The 17726-nt window shown below is 45.6% G+C and overlaps 2 protein-coding genes across 2 annotated transcripts; both read right to left on the bottom strand.

Annotated features, from left to right (window-relative positions):
* Positions 1–1573: 1573 nt before the first annotated feature.
* LOC149277960 (deoxyribonuclease-2-alpha-like) lies at positions 1574–8348 on the bottom strand. Its single transcript, XM_089502580.1, has 7 exons — positions 8337–8348; positions 4147–4259; positions 3691–3865; positions 3413–3485; positions 2663–2824; positions 2378–2575; positions 1574–1911 (listed from the first exon to the last, which is right to left on the bottom strand). The coding sequence occupies exons 1-7, from the start codon at positions 8346–8348 to the stop codon at positions 1574–1576; spliced, it is 1071 nt and encodes a 356-aa protein (XP_089358706.1).
* A 4755-nt stretch (positions 8349–13103) lies between these two features.
* LOC149277959 (ras-related protein Rab-3D-like) lies at positions 13104–15244 on the bottom strand. The gene is made up of 4 exons (XM_089502546.1): positions 15017–15244; positions 14427–14545; positions 13800–13924; positions 13104–13282 (listed from the first exon to the last, which is right to left on the bottom strand). Exons 1-4 carry the CDS (start codon positions 15242–15244, stop codon positions 13104–13106), a joined length of 651 nt encoding a protein of 216 aa, XP_089358672.1.
* Between the last annotated feature and the right edge of the window lie 2482 nt (positions 15245–17726).

Below are 17726 nucleotides of genomic sequence, written 5' to 3'. Positions count from 1 at the left end.
TATTTTTTATTCTAAAAAACTGTGCTTTATTTATAAGCATTTTAAAACACTTTCACACTTTTGTCCAACAGGTGAAACAAGGTTAATTTTAAGTAAAAATTCAAAATGGAATTTGATCGCCCCCAAGTGGATGAATAAGTAATTGCAGCTGTACTCCGTTATATGTTTTATTGATCAACAGTATTATTATCTTTTATTTATATAGCACCAACAAGTTGCGCTTCATACAATACATATATTCAAGGGATCTGACAAGAATTGACAGACTAAGACAAACCGATACATTAGGTGGAGAGAGTCCTGCTCGCAAAAATATCACACCAAGCAAATTAACCCCACTGGAACATTTAAGAAGCCTTTTCAGTGTCTACAGCAACAACCTATTACTGCCTGCACTTGTGTCACATGACCAACTAAGTGTGTCCCCCCCCAATAAAATCTGGAAAGTTATGGGTGTTCAAATGTACCGGGAATGCTGCTTCTATTGGTGAATTTACATATAAAAGTATTAAAATTCAACAGAAGTTTTTCCAAGGTCTTCCAAAATTCGAGATGTTGGTCAGTTCGGACATAATTCAGAGAAAACAGAGATATATTAAATAGACTGGAGTTTAAAAAGGTTTCAATTGGCTTTATTCACTAAACTGTAAGTAAGAATGAAATAATTCAATGTATATATATATATAATTCCAGTGTATGGAGATACTGTACGCTTGACCTTACACTGTGGCCTGTAACACCATTCCACAGTACAGATTTCTACCTAACCTTGATATATTTATGACCAGGCTGTAGTCACTGCTGGTCGAGTCCAGGAAGTGTGTTACAACTTCCTGTTTGGGCAGACAAGCGGGATTCCGATGGATTCTTTGCTGAGGGAACATGATTCTCATAACATGTTAATCGGTTGTCGAGCGCTGGATTGAATTCCAATTTGGATTTAATTCTGGCTACCTGGTATGCGGGTGGGCGGGTCCACGCCCATCTGTGGGCGATCTCGCTGGTGTCAGTGGGCGGGGCTAGCCCCAAACACATAAAAACTTAACTGGTAGGAGGGGAAGTGGGTGGGGAAAGAGGTGGGCCTTAACGCCACTCCTGCGACCCAGAGAAGCGGGGCTTTACCCAGAGTCTCCGGGCGAAACAAGGAGAGCTCCCAAAGAATAGATATAATAGATGTATAATACTTCCTATGCTGACTGGGGCTGATCTTCCTGAAATAAAAAGCTTCCGGGACACCGATAATAACCGCCACCCATTTGCATAGTAGATTTGTGCACTCGGATTCGTACAAAGTTACGAATCTCCGAAAACGAAGGCGATCGCTAATTGCCGAGAGACGAACGGCAAAAGTGCCCAAATTTCGTTAGGATTCGTCCGTTCATTGCCAGATTTAACCATTATGAGCTGTTTTGGGGCCATTACAAGCCATTTTGGCGCTCATGGTTGAGGTAAAGCGGTAGGGAATGTGATGGTTATGGCTGTGATTGATGGCCGAATGGATGAATCCTAACTAAACAGCCAAAACCCAAAGCCTATCTTTCCACGCTGCGCTTTCCCCACTCCTGGACATTAATCAGGCGCACTTGCTATAATCAGACACAAGGGAGTAGAAGGATTTCCAGACAACGGGGTCCATGACGCACACTGTGCCACCTCCTCTATGCTCCTCCTGTTGGTTGCGGTTCATATCCCCAATGCAGGTCCAGCCAGGCACCTCGGGGCCCGTGACGCACCATTTGGAGTGGTCGATGTGGGACGTGAAGTTTAGAGTTGAGGTGAAGCGAATGGCCTGAATATTATACGTATGATAATCCAGAGAACAGTTGGACAAGAGAGTTCCATGCGAGTTCAACCAAAACTGCACGTACACGTCCGACTTCAGCACCTGCGACACCCATCCAGAGTACAGATCTGAGGGAATGGAGCAAAGGGTAATAGTGCTTAATAACCCCTCTTATTACAGTACAAAATACTCCTGAGTGCCTTATTACCCCTGTAACACCTTATTACAGTAAACCGGCCCCTGAGTGCCTTATTACCACTGTAACATCTTATTACAGTAACCCAGCCCCTGAGTGCCTTATTACCCCTGTAACATCTTATTACAGTAACCCGGCCCCTGAGTGCCTTATTACCCCCTATAACATCTTATTACAGTAACCCGGCCCCTGAGTGCCTTATTACCCCTGTAACATCTGATTACAGTAACCCGGCCCCTGAGTGCCTTATTACCCCATAACACCTTATTACAGTAACCCGGCCCCTGAGTGCCTTATTACCCCTGTAACATCTTATTACAGTAACCCGGCCCTTGAGTGCCTTATTACCCCTCTGCTACCGTTGTTAATATTACTTCAGTGTTCAGGTTATGCCTCACCATCTCCAAATCTCATGTTTTTGGAGAAGCTGGTAAAATTCTTCCCGCCGGCTGAGGTCAGAGTCACTTGCCGGTTCCATGGCGGTTTGCTCACATATTTCTTCTGTGATGCAGCTTTCAAGTCAGGAAGGTCTTGAGAAAAGTCATCAGGGATGGAGGAATTGTATGCCGTGATGGTATTATATAGGAGCTGCGTGCCTGGGAAGAGAGACACCAACATCTGTTACGGAATTCCAACGGTCAGCCGCTATGTCTTTTTCAGACCGCGCTTATTGATCTCCTCACCGATGTCTTTGAATTGGCTGTAAGGGTAAGTAACGCAAAGGAAGGACTGGCCGTTGTGAAGCGCATTGTGTGGCCAGCCGTACTTCTGCTCTACAGGAAGGGGGAAATGTGGGGTGCTATGCACCAACCAGAATCCCTGGGTCTTATCTAGAAGAACAACACCTAGAGACAGAGAGAAAGAAATAACATGTTGGAAAGGCTCAGGAATTGAATAGATCCCACCCCAAAATACAAAACACACTTTATCCATTCTGGGTATCGTCGGCACATAGATTGTAAGCTCCTGATCTAAAATAGTTTGCCAAATTCCGCTTGGGACGAGTCCATTATAGATGAGGTCATGTGACAAACGTCCAAGTTTCTACTTGGTTTCATAAAAGTTGTTATTGCTTAGATGTCCGAAACATACTATTTCATAAAAAAAAAATACCAATGTTTAACCAGCTTTTTAGGATGAGCCACCTTCGATGTTTCATGATTAGATTAGAAGGTTTATACATTTGATTGGGCCTTCGACGTTCCAAAAGATCATATTTTTCCCTACCGGTCCAATGAAAAGGTATCCGCTAAGTTCTCTATTTTCTCTCGATAAAGCTTGAAAAATAATCTTTAGCTTGAAACGTTATCTATTTGCTTTTGATGGTCCAATAAAGAGCCACGGTGTTTAACCAGGCTCCTTCCATTATTATGCCTGAGATTATTCAATATACAGGGTCATGGGATGTAGCAATGACTCCCTCTGCTCCTCACCCTTGGTGTGGCCCCGGATTGCGTCGGCATTGCCCGCAGGAACTTGGTCGTTGTACAGCACATAGGCTACATCCTACGAGACGAAAAAGGGTAAGGATTAAAATACATTTCCAGGGGGCATGTCATTCGGTGAATCAAAATGTATCAACAGGAGAGGGATCTTTGGATTTGCTACATTATATCAGTGCAGGATACCCCCCCCCCGGTGATGTTTGTGAATGAGGGCGGTCGAGTTGTAATGGCAGACGTGGACTCCTTTTACATGAATGGCCCCTCACCTTTGCCTTGGAGGAGCCATAGAGCTGGCTGAGGGTCCGTCCCACCGCGCTGGCTGTGTTGTTCATTAAGGACTTCCCTGGCAGCCATCCTCCGCTCTGAGCGTCTTGATACATGTACTTCATGCCCTCATCGGGATTCTTGCTCCTCAGTTTGGGCAATTTGTATACAATAAACCTAGAGCCAGCGATAACATAACAGGGTCCCGTTACTTTGTGGACCACACCGACTTAACGGCTGTCACATGATTAGTGGGTTAAAGGTGATAACACATATTTAATGGGTTAAATTGTCAGTGAGAATGGCGTCTTTAATGGGTCAAATCGGTCTACTTTTACATTTTTAATGGGTTAAAGGGTCGGTTCCACTGGAAAACACAATAATCAAAAGTGTCATGTTTAATGGACCAAATGGTCAGGGCCGCTGGAAAGCAAGGGTGGCTAATAATATTCATTTACCAATCCACGGCTTGGCCGCTGTCCCCATAGCAAGAGATGGCTGCCGAACTGGGGATATGGAAAAGGAGGATCATGAAGCTCCAGAGAGGCATCTTCTGTTGGGCTGAACTCACCTAAACAGTCACAAAACACAAAGGCAATAAACAGGGACAGCGATGGAATGGAAGATATAAAAAAAAAAAAACAGTTAAAAGAATGGAAAATCGGGATTTTGAGTAAATAATTGGGAGGGCTGAGCAGATGAAAGCCCAAAATATACCGGAGGGAGAAAGTGAAAAAGGAAGAAGTGGAGTCAGTTACCAACAAACATGGAAATGTAAGCTAAACGATATAGAAAAATCCCACGATTGACAGAACCATGATTACTGTTTGGTTTTTCCGCACCTCGTCACCTCTGGAACCTGGGAGGATCACCACCGTTGACTACTTCTGCGATAATAAGAAGTACAACCACAACTTGTGTAAACGTATACACACCTACAGAGATAAGACACACAAACTGCGCAGGCACGACCAGAGGACCCTCTCCAACCCTACCCCTCACATTCACATTCTCTATCACCTTATGCTTTTGTAAAAGAACTCAATTCATCCCCGGCCATGGCGTTGACCACAAACGTTGTTGTTCCATCTTCAATATTTACAATAACTGTTATGACCCCCCCCCAAAAAAAAATCCCTTTACATATGTCGCTACGAGCATAGGAGCCCCATCTAGTAGGCGAAGTGGACCAAACCCACCACTGGGCACCCACCAGAGCGATGATCTTTTTTTTACCATGGGGTGCCTTCAAGTCCCATTGATGGGACGATGGGACGAAAATAAAATGTCATTCTTTTTAGACAACTGGGAGAAGGTCACATATGGAACACTGATTCATAGGCCATATTTTCTAATTGAGCGGGGCGAATGGAAGTCTACAATCTGGCGTGATCAGGGTCAGTCGTTCTAGCGAGAAGCGATATAATCTAAGGCTATTTCCTCGAACTTCTCAGCACTCTTTAAACATCATAGTAAGAACCAACCCAGTTCTCACGTGTCTGTGATATTTCTAGGAAATAATACATTTGCATGTGGACTTCCAATTTCAACAGCTTTGAGGGCACCTCTCAATATTCCCTTTTTGGGACCCAAATCTCTCTATGCCCCCCCCCCCCCCCCCCGATGCCTCGCTTTCCTAGAAGCTCAGAATGTTCACTGGGTATGAGGGTCTTGCAGGGTTCTACAGACCTAATTGTATGGGGTTTAAGATACCAAGTATTCTCAGCGGTGGTGTTACCCCAAACACCCTCAGCACATACAGTCCAGAACCTCGATGTCACCAGGCTAATTTCCATTGTTTAAGTTTTGTGGTGGATTCTGGGACTTGTAGTCCTGTTCTCTTTGCACGTTAGGGTATCTGCAGCCGTGTAGTCACTATAGCCTAAAAATACAAACAGGGACGCTAGAATACAAAATACAGAGTAACTCACGGTTGTTTCGTACAGGTGTCCAACGCCGGGGAATGCACACTGTCTTCTAGAACAGATCACGAGACAATCTGGTATCTGGACATTTGAGTCACTCACTTCTCTTTTTCCTAAATCACTTCCTTTTCTCGAAAACAGAAGTGATTATTTAAACTTTGTGCTTTATAAGCATTTAACGAAAAGCCACAAACCAAAGCGGGACAAATTGTGGCTCTCTGGCAGGCTAGCAGAGCCCCTGATAATGTAATTAGTAATTAAAGCGGCAGTACAGCAGAATCAATGATAAGAGCAATAAAAAAAAAACATAAATTAGGGGTTTATGCACTAAGGCAGGAGCTTGCACTAAAGGACTCACCTGGCCCTGCATAATGCATAGTTCAATAGATTATTAGGAGAAAAGCGTCCACACTTTGACTATACATTACGAAGCTCATTTATGTGCAGTTCCACATATAGCCACCAGGGGGAGTTTGCTTAAGAATGACCTTAACAGTATTAGCAGTATTAACACACAGAATCTCCAACCTTTCCTCTAATGATAACTAATTATGAAGAAGATGGGATTTTAAGAACTGGAAATATTTTAATCATTTTATGTTTTTGCATTTATTATAAAATCTATTTCATTCTAAGAAATCGATTAGAATGTGTGCATTCATCCTATGCTTTTTGGGTGGGGGCAGTCAAGATTTTCAACACTGTTCCACATACTGTAGCAGCACAGAGCCCCTGGCAGAGAATATATGTATATATATATATATATATATATATATATATATTGCGGACACAAGGTAGTTTATTTAACCCCGGCTTATTTAGTGTATTGCAGCCGGGGTTAGTTACACGTCTTATGGCTCTTAGTCTGTTAACAGAGGGTAAGTTAACAACTGCTTTTTTTTTTGGCTCATATTTTGTATAATTATGCATGTTTTCCTGTATGTACTAAATATGCATTTTGGGGAGATTGTTTCTTTTTTTTTTTTTAGCCAAATGTTGGTATTTACCTGCCAGAAACGTTGGATGCCGCCCATGTGCTACCTACTTTCTACCCACTAAAAGCTAACATGGGCTAGCCCCTCCCTTCTGTGTGGTTAGCCCTTCCCCTTTGATGTAGCCACTCCCCCAGAAAGGGGGGGTCTTTAGGTAGCGTACCCCAGGAAGTTCCCAGGTGTGCCGGCACTGCTTTTTTTTTTTTTTTTTTTTTTTTTTTAGATACAGAAGCCCTATCTGAAAGTTTTGTTTAGGGTCCCCCAAAAATAGGGCCACCCCTGGCCCGAAATCACAGTTTAACTCTTTCACAGTTTAACTCTTTCACACTACTTCAACGTCTATTAAAAAAAAAGGTTCGGACATCTGTAAGAGAAATTGTTCAGCTATTAAATTAAATTCTTTATGGGATGCGCTGCTGTCCTTTGTAGCCGCTGTACAGCGCTACAGAATACGGCGGTGCTATTTAAATCAGCAATAGAGTCACAGATATTACTGTTGTTCTTTGCAATGCTTTGTAACCTGTCCGCCCCCCCACCGGCTGCCACAGAATGCCACGGGAGATTCCATTCTGTAACCCGCGTGGTTTTCCGCCCCAGAACAGTTTGGCGTGGATGTAAAGGGTTAACCCCGCGTTTGTTGTTTCTCCGGCAGGTACGTGCGCGGTGTATTTACCTTCCTGCGCCTCGCAGCAGCCGAACAAAAAAGATCCCTTTAACTTCCTGGAAAATGAGAGCCCGATTATGTCACCTAGAGGAGGCGGTCCGTCTGTCCTGCTGCTGGGGCCATTGAAAGAGCTCTTTTAACCCCATGGGCGGCAGCTGACTGCCCCCTGTTATTCCTACGGTCAGGAGCAGACGACCACACGCACACACTACAACTCGTGGACTACAACTCCCATCACCCTCAGCCTTCGTTCCCGTCAGCTAGCGCCGACAGCGTATTTGATCCCCGGGACTCGGATCAATGAATCCGCATTACAAATAAAAACAGCTCTTTATCGCTGAAATATAGAACCTAGAGCAGCGCTACAGAATCTGCTGGCGCTATATCAGTAAATGTAATGCCTTGTCCTCATAGCTGATTTGTATCACAAGTCCCAGCACGTTGTCGTCAGCCCGCAACTAACCGTTGCATACCTCCCGTGTGTCCTGTGTTTCGGACGGCAGTTATTATTTTCAGGCACCGCCCCACGTAGCTGCCCAACCGTCCCGCTTTTGCCTGTTCCAGGTCTGGTCACTGCCTCTAGCCACACATTGTCCAGGTTTGGACACCTGAAATGTTAGGGGTTATTCCACCCGGCATTAAACCCTCTGCACCGATAAGTGTGACCGCAGCACAGCATGGAATCGACAAACAGAACGATAACTGATACACAGGACGGGTTCTCCGCTTGTCCCTGCATGTCTCGCGTGTTCCCAGGTCTGAGACATGCCGAGGACCACACTGGACTCTATCCTCTACCCTTACCAGGTTCCCCCTTAAAGGAATAGGGTGGTCTCCCTGCTGTTAGCCCGTTTCTCAGGGTCCCGGAGGAACCATTAATATTATTGTGTTAGAACACTAAAAGGCTTCATGAATTAATGCAAATAGCAGCCAGCTAAGAAGGATTTGGAGATGCCGGAGTTAACAAATCCACTAAATTACCCAAAAACCTACATTTTCAGATAAATGGTAATCCATCCACTCATTATCTAAATCATTAAATGGTTAAGGATTTAAAGCAGTATTACCGAGTAGGCCATGTCACCCAAGTGTCCCTCTTTAAGCGGAACAGTCCCTCTTTTGGGCCACCCGCTCCCCTGATGCCCCTCTTTTCTAAAGGCTCAGAATGTTTGCTGAATATGAGGGTATAACAGTGTTCTAAACCATGCCTCCCAACTGTCCTGCTCTGAGTGGAACATTCCTGATTTTTGCCACTCTGTCCCGCGTCCCCGATTTCATTCTCCGATCTTGTGGAAGTACTCGGAGAAATCAGAACAATGAAGACTCTCTGTCTCGCTATCTCTGCAAAGCTGTCTACATTATTCTGGCCTCTCAGAAAATGGGCGGAGCCACAGAGATAGCCTCTCCCTCGTTCCTCCAATCAGGGGGAGAGAATGTGCTCGGAGGCACCGCCCCCTGCGGAAGTGCTCCGGGATGACCGGTTCACGGAGAAGCGAGCAAAATCTTTAATTTCCTGCTCTTGTGATAAGTTTGATTATTCCTCCCCATTTAGTTGTCTCTCCCCTCTCTTTAAGTTGCTGAACTTGTTGTTGATTGGTTCAGAAAGTTTATGCATTGGGTGGACTAAGTGATCCTCATTACAGGGAAGGATTAGATCATGCTAATTGTGTCACCTTTTGCCACAGATCTCAGCTTCTTCGAAACTGGTTTAAAATAACACGACATTGTTATTTTTGTCAATTTTAGATGTATTTTTCCCCCTGTGTTTATATATTGAAAATAAAAAGCATATTGCGGGTCTTATACCATGACTGCATTCAAACTGAGGACCTGGTCCAGTCTCTAAAGGGTTTTCTTAAACTAGTTTAACCCATTCACTGCCAGGCATACATTACCTTTTTTTTTTTTATAATTGCGAGGCAAAGAGGCCACCCCAGCGACCTAAATACAGAATTCCAAAGCCGAGCCTACAAAACCAGTTAAACCAGAAAAACCAGTAGCCAAGAGAATCACGGAACCGAATGCCAGAATTCCTGTGGCTGCGGAATGTTACGGGGTAATGGGAAAGCGGGGTATGAAAAAAAAAACCATCTTACTCAACCATTTACTATACGACTGTACGTATATAATGTATATGTTTGCTTACGTCTTTTTTTCCGGGTTTGAAATGACATTATTCGCCATTACACGAGTATGCCCCACGTGAAAGCTGCTTTCACAATACAACAAAAGTGTTTGGGAATCATAAGTGTTCGAAAATGGCAAGCACTGTACAGTATCAGCAACGTAGCTGCCAAGAGGCCCCTTGAACCTTGAGTTAGGCCCAGAGACCACCAACTTACATGGTCTCCGTCTGCGAGACCCCCATGTTTGAATATATTATAGGCACCAGGGAAAAACTCACGGGTCGTGGAAGCTGCGTGGCGGCACACCCCTCTCAACGCCCACGTCCCCTTAAACCACAATATGGCACTCATATGCTGTTTGGGGTTGAACGATGGCACTGATATGGTGTTTAGAGGCAAAGATAACACTGATAAGCTGTTTAGAGGCGAAGATGGCACTGACAAGCTGTTTGGGCACACATGTGGCACAGACAAGCTATTTAGGGACAAGTATGGCACTCATATGCTGTTTGGGGTTGACAGATGGCACTGACAAGCTGTTTAGAGGCGCAGATGACAGTGACTAGCTGTTTAGGGGCAAAGCTGGCACTGTGGGAAGTGGATGATATGTTAACTGCTGAAACCAGGGGCTCAAAGAGGTGCAATGGTTGCTATGAAAAATGGGAGTGTTTAGAAATATTATGTTTTTTAGGGGGAGGAGTTAGCAATATAGCAGCACCCACCTGGGGCACCAACCATATTCTTGCACTCAGGTGTCGGTGACCCTAGGCTGGGTCCTGCTTCCCCCGTGCACCATGATGTGTATTGGAACGTAAAATGAATATGTTGAAGGATGATGTCATCTCAGGCTCTTAGTTTTACATTTTTTAGGGTTAGTGCATTCCAGCAAAACCACGAGAAAGGCGTAAAATTATTTAGCTTTAAAAAGGGCCGTTGATGTTGGATCGGCATTCAGCCAGCCCTGAAGTATTGATTGCCTGACTGTAGCCGGTATGATTAATAAAAGCCTTGTGAGGAGACCAACAACAGCCGTAGGTTCTTCACAGTGTGGACTGTTGCACGTGGGCCGTAGTCCTGCTTTAGAGTGTCCAATACGCATTGCGGCCTGTTTTGTAGGCCATTTCATTATAGGTTGAAAAGCAGCCTCCTGATGGCGTAGCTGAGGCCGACGGATGATTTTGTGCAGCCGCATATGATATATTTTTATGCTCACGTATATATCCAGCGTCTGGACACATCCGCAGCACCCGATCTGCCGCCAACGGCCACCGGCCCACCGGGCTTTTGGGAGCTGTCCCAGATGGAGACAGTCGAGGCCTGATAGCAAAACACCCGGAAAAACACAGAACCCAATACTTTATAGATGCGCTTTTTTAATGTTTATCGGGTAGTTAGTGTGGCGGCGGTTAGTTGGTGGGGAATTAATTCGGTTGGGTTAGCTTTAGGTAGATAAGACCCAATCGGCCATCAAATCGCCTGTTTTATCTGCTGTAAAGACTCGGACCTTAATCAGTCGTTGGTCTCGTCTTAGATTCAGGAGCCGTATGTCTGTCCCATGCATGTTTAAATCCCCTCACTGTATTACCCTCTACCGCTTCTGCTGGGCGGCTGTTTCACTTACGTTCATCAGTTTCATCACATAACCAGAAACACCTGGTGGTTACTGTACCCATGGTCCAAGATGTACCGATATAATTATATGCACCAAGCGGTGGCCAGACCATGCCCTGTCTACGAGCTTCCATGGCCTGGGCCCAAACAACTGATGTGAAACACGACCTTTTTATACATGATGGACATTGCATGTATATATGTAGGTATGTATGTATGTATGTATATATACACACACATACGTGGCCCTCTCTGAAAACAGTCGTGACGTGGATCGGTCTTTCGGTTTTCAATCGGAAAATCAACACAGCAAGGTAAATATTTTAAAACAGGTGACTGAGCTTAGTAAACAGAGAGCGTGAAGGACAGGAGAATAAGAACAGAAATAATGGAGAGAGACGTCAAAAGAATTGATGGATAGATTTGTGGCCAAAACCCTGTTCCGGTGGTCAAACGAGAGGCCTGCGATTAGCCGTGGGTGAAAACTTTGGTGTGCCTCTGAAACGTGGTGAGAAGTAGAACTTTTGCAGTGTGGAGACCCCCCGTGGAAACCATCAGGTTGGGGAGTTAAGCCGGGTTTCTGTGGACCTTTGTCAAGAATTGTGACCCGGGGAACAATAAGCATGGAGGACCACATGGGAGAGAGTATGAAGAGCGATCCACGGACAGGTAATATCACGCGAGACATGGTTAGAAGAATCCATCACGTTAATGACCTCAACTGACCCCAACATCTGCTAAGAGCTTATTGTATGAGAATACAATCTAGAGCAGGGGCATCCAACCTGCGGCCCTCCAGCAGCTGCAGGACTACATCTCCCATAATGCTCTTTCAGCTAAGGGGCTGGCTGAGGAGGATGGGAGATGTAGTCCTGCAGCAGCTGGAGGGCCGCAGGCTGGACGCCCCTGATCTAGAGGCTTTGTGGCACGTTGCCGCGCGGCCCGCATTTGTCCAACACGAGAACCTTTTGCAGAAAGTACGTAGCGCTGCCCCGGTGGAGCAAAACAAACACGGCCACCGTCTAAAAATCTTCCTAATGCAGTAGGAGGGCTTGAAAAGGTAGACAAACTCGACAACAAGCGCTTCACGAGTCCTCTGTATTGGACTGGAATTCCAGGATATATTCGGAATGCAGGATGGTGCGAGGAGGAGGAGAAACCAGGGACTGCCACGGAAAGCTATGACAATAGGCAGGTATTTAGAATGCGGGTGTGTAACTCAGCCCGACATCATCATTACTGACCTGCTAACTTCTAATACACAGATATCACCTCCTCCTAATACACAGATATCAGGACACACACCTGTTGCTATGCTTTAATAGACAGACCCCAAAACACCCACCCCCCTTAATACACAGACATCAAGACACGTAACATTCAGCGCCTTCTAATACAAAGACATTAAGACATACATGTTCTGGTAATAGAAGCAGAATAACTTGATGTAATAAAAGGAGAATTCCTTTTATTAAAAATGTAAACAGTTTAATTATTTTAAAGCCATGAAGAGAAGGAGCATACCTGACATTATGACACCACCGTAACCCTTTTCCCTCCCCGGTATAAACGAGGCGCCCGCGTGTACACAGCGATAGCGTGGCCCCCTACTCGTCATTATTTCTCATCCATAGAACCTCCTTAGAGGGGACATGCAGAGCTTTCTAAAGGCATGCAGAGCAAAGCTGTGCGTGGCCCCCAACCAGGTAAGCGGAGCGCTAACGTGTTAAGGACACAGTGGGCTTGAATTTGGCACTTCGTGGTAGGAAGACTCTCCCGTGGCACTATTAACGTGGTAACGCAAGGTGCAAAGATACCCCTCGGAGAGCTATGGACAGTCTCCGTTCGCTCTGCACGCTTGCGGTCTTCTCCTATCTCTGGTGTGGGGCAGGTTCTAAGTGTCCATGTAACAATTAAATCTCTAGGGAATAGTTGTTGTAACAGTGTCATGCTCATGATATCTCACGGAGGAATGTTCATGCTCAGATTCACGTCTAAAAAGGAGCTCCTGTGGGACCTGGCTTCCGAGAGCAGGCTATGAGCATGGCATAGAACAGTAGCTATGCCCCAGGTCGGCAGTTTTGGTAAGATAGGCATCTAACAGGAGCAGTTGCTATGTTCTTTGGGGGCGTTCTCGCTGAGCTGGGCAGTCCCGCTTGGCACGGGTCCATTCTCCAGGCTTTCGTTCATCTTCTCGCAAATAACATCGACCAGGCGTTCAAAAACTTGTTTCACGTTGATGTTCTCCTTAGCGCTAGCCTCAAAAAACTCAAACCCTAAATATAAAGAAATAAAGATACGCGTCATTCAACATCACAACAACCGCACCTCTGTATGTCTTTTTCAGACAATCATGGAGACATGAAATAAAAATATTTAAAACTGCAATGCCACGCCTGGCCACTTGGGGCAGCGGTGATTTGTTGCCAGCTCGGTAAGCAATATCTAACTGGCACAGAACCTCTCTATGGCCCTTCTATTGTTGTATTCATTGCCCTGGTCTGTCAAGAGTTCCAATTAGAATTGAGCGTTCTAAATTTAAGTCATTGGACCATGTGGCTAAATATGTCACTAGCGGGTAAATTCTCATCCTGACCCTGGTCTTTACCGTCTCTCTTGACCTTGATACGCGAGCTCACGGAAGACTAAGACCAGCAGCTACATTGTCCTAACGTTATACCTTATCTTACACCATAGTCACATCAACATAACTCGTCTTGATCACCAATCCAGCGCCCAGGGCGATTTGTCCTGACGTACACCGGTTATTTTTTTCCCCTTAGACGAACATACCCAATTCCTCTGCCAGACGGCGCCCATCTTCAGCGGGGATCACTCTATCATCTTCCAGGTCACACTTGTTCCCAACCAGTAAAACCTGTGCATTGTCCCAGGAATAGGTTTTAATCTGTGTCGCCCTGAGAAGAAAAGATTTTTCATAGTTTTACCTGCAAAAATGGTCCTCCTAAAGTTTCCACACATAGAATCTACTCGGCACATCCAGTCTACAAATTGTAGGTCCTTTGCCTTGTGTTTTATTGTGTATACCCTTATGCTTGCACCATGCATGTTTAAATATAATCACTTTATTAACCTCTACCATCTTTGCTGGAAGGCTGTTCTATGTGTTTACCACCCTCAGTGACGTGAAACTTGCATTACATCAAAACTATGAACTCAAGCCCAGGTCATCTGCGAGCAGCGATATATCACAGTCATGTCACTTTCTCCACCCAGAGAGAAGACATGTGAGTCACCAATCCAAATAAAGAATAATTACCCCTATGCCGCCCAAACCTTTTAACCAATTCCTTCCCAACCTGCAACTTTCTACCCCGTAGAGAGTTTTATCCCAGGCCACGTCTATGGGTTTATCGCTCCCGCCCTCTACAATCACAGACGTCGCCATGCTTCGGTTACCAGTCTTGCACGGCGTTGAAGGACTCCGGGTTTGAAATGTCGTACATGAGCAGGAAGCCCATGGCACCGCGGTAATAGGCTGTGGTGATCGTGCGGTAGCGCTCTTGTCCAGCCGTGTCCTGCATGGAAAACACCCCAGTGGATAAATTAGGCGATGACTGAGATGAAATCAGTTTGGTCCTACGAGGAACTGACCTTCATAAAATAATCGCGCTTAAGTGCAAGGAAGCTCGGGATGGGCTACAGTAAAGAATCACTAAAAAGCGACTCAACAAGGTACCCAAGATGGGCCAACTGGTTCTTCCCAGCCATCGATATCGCTATACATGTCATTGACGATGGGTCACTGTGCTTCCCATTTGGGGTAAAGCCTTTAGTCCATTAAACATGTCAGTATATCGTTAGGTCACTTGGAAACCACAATGGGACTGACCCCTATGACCCAACCATGGCGCTTGTTGGCAAGTACCAACTCCTCAGTCCATCAATCTCAAACCCTATATGCCCATCCCATGAATGTTTAAACTCTTTCATCCCTTCATCTGCACCCTCCTCTAAACAGAAATATGATTTGAGCTGGAATTCCTCACCCAGATCTGCAGCTTGACCCGCTTCTCGTTCCTGTAGACCGTCTTGACCTTAAAGTCTATCCCCACGGTGCTGACGAAGGCGGACGTGAAGGAGTCGTCGGCATAGCGGAACAGGAACGAAGTTTTGCCCACGCTACTGTTTCCGATGATCAGGAGTTTGAACATGTAATCAAAGCTCTGGTCAGCGGCATCTTTCTGGGACGGACGGGTATCGTTGGCAGATGCCATCTGCGGGTTAGAAAATCATTCATTATTACTCCTCTTTGGGTGGAAAGTGGGTTAAAAGTTAGTACACTGTAAGTTTTGGGCTAAACTTATCTTTTTAGCTGATCCATCAGACAGCATTGAAGTCAGCAACAATGTTACAACTGTTACAAGGAGCAACTACTGTGGGAGAACCCAGATGGAATTCAACACAAATAAATGTAAAGTTATGCATTTAGTAAATAAACTAGAAATACAGCAGGTACTTATACAATAGAATCCCTTAAATGAGAAGGATTTGGACAATGTGTAATGTTAGTTAAGCACCCACAATATATTATGTGTATTGGGAATAAAATAATACCCTCTTGTCAGGAGGTAATAGACCCGTCTGAATACCCTCATCTGTATTCAAGCAGGAGTTTTAGTTGTGATGAACATTTAGAAGTTCACTAGTCGGGATGCGCATGAATAGGATTTTACTGACATTATACGGTCATCGCTGAAAGTAAAAGTCTAGTACCCAAGACGGTGCTTTGTAGGTTAGCAATGGGTTGACTCAGGGGTGGGAACTGATGGAATGACCTACCTGACTTTGTGAATATACCTGGGTACATCGAAGGACGGCTCCCCCAGTGCTCTCCCCTCTCTGCCTCCATATAGGAACCAAAAGCGGGAGAGCGGCAGGGTTACCTATACACAGAGGGACAACGCTCATACCTGGGACTGACTGGCTTAAAGGATTTGGGGGGTAGCGAACGGGGGAGGGGGGGTTATACTTTTTACACGTAGGGTAATGGGATATAAGGGTTTTATTTTTTGTGCTGTTCTCAGAGGACTCTTTAGGGATCTCTTGGACGTCGTCATAAGAACTGAATCAGAAGTTGTATCAGAATTCCGGTTTACAGCAGCAAGCTTTCCCTCCCTATATGCTCAGACTGGGTCCCAAGCAGGCGCATAATCACATTATACAGTAATAGAGCCCAAAACACAGTTGTCTCTGCAAGGTAACCACACCGCTGTGTTTATACTACAACACCTATCAGCTGGCTGAGGGTGATAGGAGTTGTAATCAGCCAAGGGCTGCCCAGCCTTTTTTATATATTTTTTTTTTTTTTTTTTAAACATCGTGATGGGTCTCTGGCCGTTCCCACCCTATATAAACAAATCCGTTCTGTGCACAAAAAACCACTCCTAGGAATGTTTCCATGAAACGGGGGCTCTGAGAGACCGGCTCCGTCTGCCGTACCCTAACTGAACGAGCTTATTCTTAATCTGACCGTATGTCCTAATCAGGAAAGCCTTATATTACGGCATCTCTAGGCGTCCGTGACTTCTGCTGGAAAGCTGTTCCTTGCACTCACTACTCTTTGTGTACAAAGACCTGTGTTAATGAGATTTTGTTTCGCTCTCCTACCAATAAGCCCCACTGTCCCGATTTTGCAGGTAAAGGAAACTGTAGGCTGGTTGGGAAAGTCCTCTGATGTCTCCTGATCGGCCCGGGAAGCTGTAAAATTAATGGAGGTCTGCGCTGTTGCAGCACAAACCTCCATCACAACTCCCGCATGGCCACCAATGCTCTGCGGTTGGGGGCTGCAAGAAAGCTCAACATCTGAGGTCCCATCCCAGCCCTGCTTCCAACCCCTGCCCAACTACCTCCGCACCTCTCCATCCCTTCCTCTAGTGATCTCCCACCTAACAGAAGTATCCCGATGTGGACGCCTGAAACGCAGGCTCTTTGTACTCCATGGAGTCCTCTCTAGATGCCACTCATGTTACAGGCAAACCAGAGACCACAAGCGGGCTTCAGGCGGGGCATTCCAGGGGACAACCTACGGTTCCTGGTAGGCAATCATGATCTTCAACCCAGCTAGACGTTCCCAGGCGCTCCTCCTCAGGCGTGAGACGTCGGGGCACACGGACATCCTAAGCCTACACAACGCTAAGCGATGGACGGACGTGGGGTGCCGGAGCATCAGCTCTTCCAGAACCCTCAACTACACGCTGATACATTCCTTGTTACAATGAACCAGGACTTTGGATGAGGTTCCATCTTGAAGCCGACCGTTAAGGTATTGAACACGGAAGGATCCAGGCTCCTGGGACTTCAGAGGAGCTCGGGGGCAACGTGTTAGTGAATAGACCTCCATGGGATCCGGTTTCCTGCTCGCGGTAGAGTTTTCACGCTGCTGGGATTCTATAGGATTAGAATTATGTTTCTGCTGCTTAAAGGGTTAGCAAATCCTGGTAGGGAATGAAGACCGACTGGAATATTGAGTTTATGCTGCAAGACTTTTGCGCACCAATAAGAATGCGGAATGTTGCTGGTGGTGTCTGGTCGGCGGATCGGAAGATGGTCTGGACCTTCCTGATGGTTTTTTTGATTGTCCTCCAGGTTTCAGCTCCATGCAGTAGGACTAACGTCACGTTGGAGTAGTTGTCCTAAATGCATACTTTGTTGGTGGGGCTGCGTGGGACTTATTATTATTTATTGTTTTATATAGCG

This window comes from Sceloporus occidentalis, unplaced genomic scaffold (genome assembly GCF_023333645.1).
Source record: "Sceloporus occidentalis isolate IW3139 unplaced genomic scaffold, rSceOcc1.0.p SCAF_205, whole genome shotgun sequence".
NCBI classification, from domain to species: Eukaryota; Metazoa; Chordata; class Lepidosauria; order Squamata; family Phrynosomatidae; genus Sceloporus; species Sceloporus occidentalis.
The sequence above is the reverse complement of the archived record's forward strand: the minus strand, read 5'-3'. Positions and strand labels throughout refer to the sequence as shown.

Excerpts from the sequence above, each read along its gene's own strand:
- LOC149277960 (XM_089502580.1), bottom strand. Across the intron at positions 3,866-4,146 it reads AGCGGCCAAGCCGTGGATTG|GTTTATTGTATACAAATTGC; the intron begins GTAAATGAATAT and ends CGCTGGCTCTAG. Across the intron at positions 2,825-3,412 it reads AATCCGGGGCCACACCAAGG|GTGTTGTTCTTCTAGATAAG; the intron begins GTGAGGAGCAGA and ends CTCTGTCTCTAG.
- LOC149277959 (XM_089502546.1), bottom strand. The coding sequence starts at position 15,244 with ATGGCATCTGCCAACGATACCCGTCCGTCCCAGAAAGATGCCGCTGAC. Across the intron at positions 14,546-15,016 it reads GGGTCAAGCTGCAGATCTGG|GACACGGCTGGACAAGAGCG; the intron begins GTGAGGAATTCC and ends TTTTCCATGCAG. Across the intron at positions 13,925-14,426 it reads TTCAACGCCGTGCAAGACTG|GGCGACACAGATTAAAACCT; the intron begins GTAACCGAAGCA and ends TTTTCTTCTCAG.